This window comes from Raphanus sativus, chromosome 7 (assembly GCF_000801105.2).
Source record: "Raphanus sativus cultivar WK10039 chromosome 7, ASM80110v3, whole genome shotgun sequence".
NCBI lineage: Eukaryota > Viridiplantae > Streptophyta > Magnoliopsida > Brassicales > Brassicaceae > Raphanus > Raphanus sativus.
In genome coordinates this window covers 10,369,990-10,380,791 of record NC_079517.1, presented here as the reverse complement: position 1 = coordinate 10,380,791, position 10,802 = coordinate 10,369,990, and the positions used below count along the sequence as shown (strand labels likewise).

The 10,802-nt window shown below is 32.9% G+C and overlaps 1 protein-coding gene across 1 annotated transcript; it reads left to right on the top strand.

Annotated features, from left to right (window-relative positions):
* Positions 1-4,364: 4,364 nt before the first annotated feature.
* LOC108817629 (lipoxygenase 2, chloroplastic) lies at positions 4,365-8,838 on the top strand. Its single transcript, XM_018590366.2, has 7 exons — positions 4,365-4,725; positions 4,885-5,712; positions 5,818-5,903; positions 6,726-6,836; positions 6,941-7,242; positions 7,354-7,620; positions 7,893-8,838. Exons 1-7 carry the CDS (start codon positions 4,401-4,403, stop codon positions 8,650-8,652), a joined length of 2,679 nt encoding a protein of 892 aa, XP_018445868.1. The 5' UTR covers positions 4,365-4,400; the 3' UTR covers positions 8,653-8,838.
* The last annotated feature ends 1,964 nt before the right edge of the window (positions 8,839-10,802 follow it).

Here is a 10,802-nt window from a genome sequence, read left to right as displayed (position 1 = left end):
AATCACAATTTCATCAAAACCCTAGAAAATTCCTATATATTACATGAGATCTACCCAAACATAATCAAGGAAGAACAAGACATATTCTGAAAGGATTGCATAAATAAGAATCAATGGGAGTTCCAAGAGAACTCATAAGGAGTACTTCTCTTCTCAACAAGCCTAAAAGAAAGTTTGTTCTAAACAATGGCTCCAAGACATTAAATATAAGTCAAAACACGTTATGGGGTTTTTTGTAAATAAGGGAAACTTTAGGGTAACGTTGTAATTATTTAAACTTCATTAAATCCACCGATTTTCTGCTTTTATATGAGTGCCAATCGTCACTCTTTGTGTGTCATTTGACACTACTTCACATCTTTGATAGCTTCATTTCGCATCAGACAGACTATTCTTCAGTAACATGAGCATAACTTTAGATCCAACCGTGTGATGATTTCAAACCGGTTGGGATTTGAAAGATAACTCAAAGCTCTATCTTGTGTCGAAATATGATATCAACCACACCGTGGGAAGTCCTCCATCCATACTAAACTTTTGAGGCATCTACGCAGTTCTGAATCTAAAATAGCTCCATAATCTCCAAAGTTGCCCAAAACGTACTTAGACCCTGTAAATACACAAACAAACCAAAATGAATACAAAAATATACTAAAGATTCTAAACATGACTTATACCATAGAAACACCGGTAAAACCGTGGTATATTGTACAAATTGGAAAATTTACCAAATAAGATGGTTATGTTGAAGCATGATTTTAAAATCGATTGATTCAAGGAAGCAATCGATCGATAAATACAAGTTTATATGATCGATGGATCTGGACTGCAATGCATAGATAGGATTGAATCGGCTGATCTGAGTAACCATAAGTGATAGATTAAACATCTGATCAATCGATCCCCTTCTTGGAATCGATCGATTTTATAACAAACTTGACATAGTTTCGTTTTGATCAACCCAATACAAATTTTAAAGGCGTATAAATATGTTTTCGGACAGAAAAAATACCTTGATAATTCTTTCTCTCTGAAAATTTTACCTATTTGGTGAAATTTGAATATTTATTTTCTTTTAAACATTTCTTCTTCTAGATTTTTTTAAATATTTTTTTCCTTACTATAATGTTTACCGTTTAATTTAACATGTGTTTAAGGATTTTCGTGGAAATATTTATTCAACTTTACAGAATTGTGGTGATTAGAGAGTAGTCTCCCTTTAGACGCATGGGTAAAGTATATTAGGATTATTGATGCATGAATTGTAATGCTTATGGCTAGATTAACATTTTTCTTACATATAATGTGTGTTAACTTATCGCTAGATTTTAACCTAGATTTAAGATGATTTCATGCTTGAGAGGTGTTCGATGAAATGCTTTAATGAATCTCATATTGTGTGTTTGCATGCCTGGTCAATTAGAGTTGATAATTGCATACTAGAGATTTATGACTATTAGGACTTGCTTCCAATGTGTGATTGAGTGTAGTTAGCCAACAAGAGTTGATTTTGTTAAATGTATGATTAAAATATGAGTTACTATCATAGAGTAGATTAGTTTATATATTTGATCATGGTTTGTTATTTGATGAGTTTCTTGATTGGAATTGAGATTATAGCTTTCTTAATCACTTTTGATCACTAGTATTTTAAACGAAACTTAATTACTTAGTTTAAAAGACCACTTACATTCTTTTTGGTAAACAATCTTGGGTTGGATTTAAATCTCTTACTACATATTATGGTGCATTTGTGCTTACGACTGAGTAGTATAAAGAAATTAAACTTATTGAACACCACTGAAAAGATAAAGAAGACATTAGGATCTTGGCTTTCTCTTCGTCCTTATGTTTTTACATCCATCGTTACAGATCACTGATGAGTGATGATTTAATTGGATTTGTTACGTATGCAATAAGATATCCAGATTATACATTTTCAGTTCGTACAACCTACTAAATATAAAACTTGTTTAAAAACAACTTCATCATACACATTTTTTCTTACTGATCCCATCGCATTACAAGATATGATTTTATTACTTGATTAACCGGAAACACAAACATATTGTTGCACAGTTTGATCATGCATACCGTCTCAAACATCCTACTAAATATTTCTCGGTACTTTACAACAACGCTTTCTTCATCTTATATTGCGCCAGTAGATCCATGTCTCATTTTTGCTATAGACCAAAATTTCTCTTTCCATCAAATTTAAAACATCATATTTTAAAAATATTCCTATAATCATTGTACCTATTTTCATAAACTTTAACTTTTAATATGACTTTTTTTGCTAGTTAAAGCAACATAAAACCAATGGACTAAATAGAAAAAAATCATCTATCATTGCATATATATATATATATATATATATATATATATATATATATATATATATATATATATATCTATAATATTATTTCAAAATCAAAATTTAATGTATCATGCTCACTTCAACTCCTACGAGTGTCAGCTATATATATATATAAAAATTAATGAATCACAATAATAATAATAAAAAATTACTACTGTTAAATTTTAAGTTTTTACTTAATAAAATTTATTATAATGTTATGGAAATTTGAAAAAAGAACAAAAAGTACAAAATAAAATATCTCAATGTTATTATAATAATATTACTCCCTCTGTATCATTATAAGTGAGTTTTAAGGTTTTTTCATAAAGATTAAGAAACCACAAAATTTTATGTGATTTGTCTTGGTTGTATAAAAATAGCATTAAATAATACTAGTTCAGCCAATTAAAAAAAGATACACTATTTATGATTGGCTAGAGATTTTAAATGACAATTAAATTTATCTAGATTAGTGTGAGCTTCACTTATTCTGAAACAAAATAAAAATCCTAAAACACCACTTATATTGATACAGAGGGAGTATATAAGAAGCGTGCTTTTACAAGTCTCTCTCGCTTTGATTTTTCCAGACCTAATTCTATTAGTACTATTAGTGACTTCAAATATATTTAACAATTAAATTTTATTTTCTAAATATTTCTATTTTTTGAAAAAGTGTAATCAGTTATAGATGATAAATATATAGTTTATCATCTTTCTTTCAAATAATTGGAATTTTAATAGTTAATATATAATAATAAACTATTAAAATTTTTAATGAAAACATCTATTTTTATTTCTAATCAAAATTCTTTTACTATGAAATTATTCTGATCAAATAATTAGAAAAAGGGAATTCTTAAACTAATATACCTTAATCATAAAAAATGGTTCGTGTTAAAATTAAATTAAGTCAAAATACATAATTTGAAAATATTTGACAGAAAATTAAATTATTGTTGGCATTTGATGTGAACCATATATTACTAAATTGATATAATCAAACTTTTAATTTGGTAGTTATTGGTATATCTTTGAAGCTCTGATTGATTGATTGATTGATCAGTCTTTAAAAAAATTCAAGTTTGATTAGTTTATGAAATTCCGGATTGATCAATACTTAAAATTTTCTCCCACAATTTTATCTTAAACAAAATATTTCAAAGTACATTTAATTTATCTAATATATTTATAATTCTAAGGGTATGAACCAAAATAAAATCAAAACAGAATTTAATTTCTTTTAAATATATTTAGTAACAATATAAATTATGGTACAATTTGGAAAAATAATTAATTTAATTTACTAGACCAAAAATGAATAACTGAAGCAATATGGATTGTTATATTGTAAATCATATATCTATTTAAAAGAACAGCATATTTATAATTTGATATATAAATCACAAGACGATTTAAGACATACAAACAAGAAAAGTACGCATTAATAAATTATTTCAATCTAATTGTATTGTAAATATTTAAAGACATTATACATGTGTGGACACGCATATATGAGATCATGTTTTGGTTTTATTTGAATATCTAGATTACACTTCATTTTATAGATTGTCTTGATCTTTCTAGCTATAAGCCTGAAATACTCATACGTTAACAAAAATAGTAAATATTTACAGCTGAATCACTGAAAAATGAATTTTATTATGACTTATTTGTTGCAAGTTAAATCAAATTAAACTGGAGAAAATTGATAAAAATACATAATGTTATTTTATCATCAGAATATAATAACGGTTATATTTTTTCCAAAAAAAAAAATAATAACGGTTAGCTGGTACTTACTACTTACGTAAGTTAATTAAAAGCACCTCCATTTATATAGTTTTTTTTCTCTGAAGGATTCCATTTATACAGTTAGTAATAACATGATCAATAAAGTAACATGCAAACTCGTGGACTCAACCTTTTTCTACTTTTAGAAATGAGAAAAATATTTAATATTTTCTATACACTTGTATAAATAGATGTAGCGGGGATGCACAAGAGAGTAAGCAAAATAGAAGCAAACAGATAAAAGATGTTTTGTAAAGAGGCGTCGTCCAGTCTCCAGACCTTAAACATAGCAAAGAGTGTCAGCTCTCAGTTCACTAAACCATCAGCACTCATCAACCCCCTTCCGGCAGGACATCGTTACAAGGTGTGTCCTCGTCCAAACCTGAGAGGACGATGTACGGTCACAGCCTCAAAGTTATCTGATTTGAAAGATAAAATACTGAAAGAAAAAGTTAAGAAAATCAAAGTAACGGGAATTATAACGACCAAGGAAATCATAGGCGGCTTGGTACGCACTTTTCTCCAAAGATCACTGCTCGTCGAGCTTATTAGCGCCGAGACTGACCCCCGTGAGTACAACTATCAGGCAAACATATCATTTATTGTTTTTATATAAGAAGCTATCAACACTTTTAGTATTATAAATTTTTAATGTGAAAAGTAGGCTAATGCATCACTAGTCAATAATGGTAGTGATACTTAACCAAGTAATTAAACGCACATGTCAGGGACGCTGATGGAGAAGGATCCGGTGGAGGATTACGCAGGAAATGTATTGTTTGATGGAGTTGGTGAGGATCAGTTCAAATGTGAGTTCGACATGCCCGAAGACTTTGGAGAGGTGGGTGCCATAAGAGTTGTAAACCATGAGCGTCAAGAGATATTCCTCAAGGAAATGAAGCTTGAGCTACCCGACGGCCCCGTTACCTTTACAATTAACTCGTGGGTGGCCCCCAAGTCCGAAGACCCAACCAAGCGGACTTTCTTCTCCAACAAGTCCTACTTGCCTCTCAAAACTCCTGAGCCTCTTAAGAAATTGCGAAAAGAGGAGCTGGAGACCTTGCAAGGCAAGAACCGTGAGAAGGGAGCTGGTGAATTCGAAAAGTTCGAACGGGTTTATGATTACGACGTGTACAACGATGTGGGTGATCCTGACAAAGATCCAGAACTTGCCCGCCCCGTTATTGGAGGCCTCACTCACCCATACCCAAGGCGGTGCAAGACTGGTCGCAGACCATGCCGCAAAGACCCCTCCAGTGAGACACGCAAAGGGGAATTCTATGTCCCCAGAGACGAGGAGTTCACCACAATCAAGGGCGCTACATTCACGGGAAAGGCAGTCTTGGCGGCTCTTCCTGCTGTGTTCCCACAGATTGAAGCTGCTCTGGTAGATCCCCACATGCCCTTCCCACACTTCAAGTCCATAGAAGATCTCTTTGAAGAAGGCATGAAGCTTCCCAAGGATGCTGGCCTTTTTCCTATGATCCCCAGACTTGTCAAAGCTGCTGCTGAAGTCGATGATGTTCTCCAGTTTGAAGCCCCTATTCTCCTTGACAGTACCAATTTTGAATCCTCCATTTATATATTTACTATATCCAATTCTATACAGCTAGCTAGCAACAATTAAACTCATTTTACTCTTATCATTCACTTTGATTCAGAGGATAGATTTTCATGGATCCGAGACGACGAGTTTGCTCGCCAGACACTTGCTGGCCTTAATCCCTATTGCATTCAGCTAGTTCAAGTAAGCTATATACGCTTTAACTAGAAGTTTTTCTTTTGATTGTTCTCTATACGTACATGGTTTGATGGAAATATAAAGAAATTATATTCCGGTTTTAAGGTTAAAAAGAAAAAAAAAGCGAGCTAAAACGATGTTCTTAGATCATCTTCAAAAAGACACACTATTGAAGTTTGTAAAACTTAGTATTTGAAGTTTTAAGGTAGTCTTCTCCAAAAAAAAAAATTCAAACTAATTTCAAAAAATTTATATTTCATATTATGGTCCTTATATTTATGATATTTAATTTAAGTCATAAAACTTTATGAATATGAATAAATAGTACATATATAAAAATATTAATTAACAAAAATATATAATTTTACATAGAAATATTTAACTAAATATTAAATTACAAGTAAAATCTTATATTATTCTATAAAACTATTTTCTTAACAATTCCATATATGATCAATTAGTGCATTTGTTAAGTTTCCTTTTTAATATTGTTGTTATCTAGTTTTGAAAAAAAAATATTTTAAAGTTTTAATTTAATTTTCTTTGTAAAAATTAAAATTTTAAAAGCAAATTTGAAATATTTTTGAGTTATAAAATTTTAAAGAATTAAAAAGATTAAAGGACAAAATATTTAAAAATCATAAATATAATATGTAAATGTAAGGACCAAAATGCAATATAAAAAATATGAAATTTTAAATTTGAAATTTTGAATAGTAACACTCTATATTTGAAGTTTTGAAAATTTTTTTTAAAGAGCAAAAAAACTTCATATTTGAAGTATAAAGTGTATTTTGGAAATGCTATAAGATCACGTTATTGTTGTAGGAGTGGCCGTTGAAAAGCAACCTAGACCCTGCGGTTTATGGTGATCCCAACTCACTCATTACTTCTGAGATTGTTGAAAGAGAAATCAAAGGAGTCATGTCATTTGATGAGGTAAAATTAATTAATATCCACAGGTTTTTTTAAGAAAAAAAGAACATATATCTGGAGGAGTATAATTCCATAATGAATAAATATCAATGGATGTGTGCATGCAGGCTCTGGAGAACAAGAGATTGTTCATGTTGGACTACCATGATTTGCTTTTACCCTATGTGAACAAAGTGAGAGAGTTGGATGATAGCAACTTGTATGCTTCTCGAGCACTATTCTTCCTCAGTGATAATAGCACATTGAGACCTGTTGCGATTGAGTTGACTCGTCCCCAAGATGTAAACAGGCCCCAGTGGAGGCAAGTATTCACGCCAGGCTATGATGCTACCTCCTGCTGGCTATGGAGTCTTGCTAAGACTCACGCTATTTCTCATGACGCTGGTTATCACCAGCTTATTTCCCACTGGTATTGAACAAACTAGATGTATATGGTTATTTTGTTGACAATAGTACATATTTAATTTAACTGTATAGACATTAATACACATAATGAGTTATTGCTACAAAAATTTTACAGGCTGAGGACTCACTGCTGTATGGAGCCATACATTATAGCGGCAAACAGACAACTAAGTGCGATGCATCCTATCTATAGGCTTTTGCATCCCCACTTCCGCTACACCATGGAGATCAATGCTCGTGCACGCCAAAGTCTCATCAACGCAGGTGGAATTATTGAGTCTTGTTTCTGGCCCGGAAAGTATTCACTAGAGCTAAGTTCAGATGTCTATGACAAACTATGGAGGTTCGACACGGAAGGCTTACCTGCAGACCTCATCAGCAGGTACGTAATTCCTAAGATTATATTCCTTCCGTATATACAAAGGATTGATGTTTTAATTTTTGTTTATATACAAAAAACTGACAAAAACTAATAAATCAATACATGTATTTAATTTTTATTAATATATCCATACAAATTCTATAACATAAATCTTTTAAATGCAGAGCAAGTACTTACTTTCTTTGTTTGATCAAAAATACTTATTTCTTTGTATATATTTTATAGTTATGCTAACAATTTTTATACATATAAAAAAAATTGTGATATCAAAGGGGTCTAGCTGTGGAAGATGAGACGGCGGAACATGGGGTACGCCTGACGATACCAGATTACCCATTTGCTAATGACGGTTTAATGCTGTGGGATGCACTAAAGGAATGGATCACAGACTATGTGAAGCACTATTATCCAGATGCGGAACAGGTCATGTTGGATGAGGAACTCCAAGGATGGTGGAGTGAAGTGAGGAACATAGGGCATGGAGACAAGAAAAATGAACCATGGTGGCCTGATCTCAAAACTCAAGATGACTTGATTGAAGTGGTGACCACGATTGCATGGGTGGCTTCAGGTCACCACGCTGCTGTAAACTTTGGACAGTACGGGTATGGGGGATACTTTCCCAACCGACCAACCACAACAAGGATAAAAATGCCAGTGGAAGAACCGACAGAGGAAGAGCTAAGAGAGTTCTTTGAGGAGCCAGAGAAGACCATGCTTAAGACATTCCCTTCGAAGAAGCAGGCGACCAAAGTGATGGTGACTTTGGATCTTCTATCATCACATTCACCAGATGAAGAGTACCTAGGGGAAAACCCAGAAGCATCTTGGGCCCACGAACCTGTCATCTATGCTGCATATGAACGTTTCAAAGGCAAGCTCCAATACCTAGAAGGAGTGATAGATGAGAGGAACGTGAATGTTTCTCTAAAGAATCGAGCTGGAGCAGGTGTTGTTAAGTACGAGCTTTTGAAGCCTATCTCTGAACCAGGCGTTACCGGGATGGGTGTTCCCTACAGTGTGTCTATTTGATCTCTAATGCATTGGAAGTTATCATCTACGTTTCTCCCAAGTTATAATCTATGTTTCTTTCTTTCCTAATAAATAATGAATCTCACCCTGCTCAAGGGTACCTTGTTTGTGCTGGGAAGCTCTGAAGGATCTTGATGTTGTTATTTATTTTGGGAATAAGACAATGTGTGGTCGTTTTATGTTTAATTGGACTAAATATTGTTGGACGCAGGGCAACAACTCCACAGAGTTGGCCTGACCTATTGAGATTGTATTCAAGTACAGTAAGCTAAGACCTATTAAAACAACTTCATATGGATTTTTTTACGGAATCGTTGTAATTTTGATCTAAGGCATCCATGTCACCACAATCATTGTCCAGGTCAGTTTTATTTTAATTAGTTGCCCCTGCGGAACCAATGAAACTAAAGCTCTAACCGGTGACCACTAAAGGAATAATGGAAACGACCAGGAATGGAACGCACAAAAAAATAATAATAGGAATATATATTCTCTATTATTCTTCCTGAATCGATTTGTTCTATGATTCTTTAAATTAAAGGGAATGCAAAGGAATATTGAAGAAAAAATATTCCTTATAAATGGTGTCCAATTTAAGGAATAACGAGGAACTAATTATTCATATTCCTTATAAATGGTGTCAAGTTTAAAGAATAAATAGGAATTAGCTATTCCCCTTTGTTCCTCTAGTCACCAGTTAGAGCCTAATTCTACAAGAGCTTGTGTTAATGGGCCTGCTCATAACTAACAATTCCTTCGCCGAACATATTATAAAGTTTGATTTGTTTAGATGGTTTACTTTATAATATAATAAATTATAGAGTAATATTATTTTCCACTCCAAATATAAGTAATAATAAAGCAACATTACTCTATAATCCATTCCATTATAAAGTGGACCATTAGGCAAATTTAACTATATAACCCAGACCGCGACTTTTTGATCTTCCATCCCATGCCACATCTATATGCACAGAGAAAATATAGCACCTGTAACAACAGAGGACCGAGGAAAAAATTTTTTAAGAGATGTTTGTTCAGCATGGACCAATGGGTTAGATTTCGAAATGTTAGCATCTTGGGCTCCCTTCCAAGATCTGATATCAAGAATGATCTTTAATATTGTCTCCTCTACTGTAAAATCTTTATTCTCGAAGAACAACTTGTTTCAGATTGCATGAAAGGTCCATAGAAACCACATGTCTACAGGGGTACTACCTATGCCCATTGGTGGGAGAGCTACCCTTTACGACAAGCCTGTAGAAGTTGGCTCACTGAAGTCATTGACAAAGGGGATGGTTTGAATAGGAATGGAATCTGGCCACGTAGCTCTGTTTGTGGCTCTCCACATATCTTAAAAACACCATCAGTACTGATTCCACGTCGTTGAGAAGAGATTCGACAGGGAGGAATCCAACATTGGCTTTCCAAATAAGTGTTTGAGCTTAGGAGATGTGTTGATCTGCCATATGTAAGTTTCCAGTTAAATTCAGTGACATCTTCTGTTGAACTGGAAAATTTGGCGATCGCATAACCAGATTTTGTTGAATAGATGTCAGTCTTCATTGGTAATCAGACAAGTTCATCGATATCATGGTAACTTGAGCGAATGATCCTGTGAATAATATCCTCATAATGAGGAAGATGCAGAACATGACGCTCATATGTTCAACTTCTTAGTAAGATAATTTACATGTAATCACCTTTGTTATCACAACAAAAGAATATCAAATTCTTCTCATGCTTGAATTTTGATTTGTCCATTCTACTATTTTAGTTATGTTTTTGCTTTACCTTTGTTGATTGGTACTCACGTACAACGCATCTCCTTAAGACTTATCAACCACAATAGTATTATCTCTTCGTTCGTATGAGATTGCAGTGAAGAATAAATTCTCTCCATTCTAATAATTATTTTATCACTATATTAGTTGTCACCCTCATATTGAGTGATGCGTTGCATTAGAAGTATAGATTGTAAATGCAAGTGTATTTGTGTTTTCTAGGTATTATGGCAATTTTTATGGATTTAGGAGTTTTCAGATCGATTTTGAAGTCGGGGAGCAATTTGAGGAACAAATTGATCAATTCAAGTTACTAGAATCGATCAATCATATGCACATTGGAAGATACACCAATGGATATGGATA

Coding starts and splice junctions, on each gene's coding strand:
- LOC108817629 (XM_018590366.2), top strand. CDS start 4,401: ATGTTTTGTAAAGAGGCGTCGTCCAGTCTCCAGACCTTAAACATAGCA. Junction 4,726..4,884: donor TAGCGCCGAGACTGACCCCC/GTGAGTACAACT, acceptor CGCACATGTCAG/GGACGCTGATGGAGAAGGAT. Junction 7,621..7,892: donor CCTGCAGACCTCATCAGCAG/GTACGTAATTCC, acceptor GTGATATCAAAG/GGGTCTAGCTGTGGAAGATG.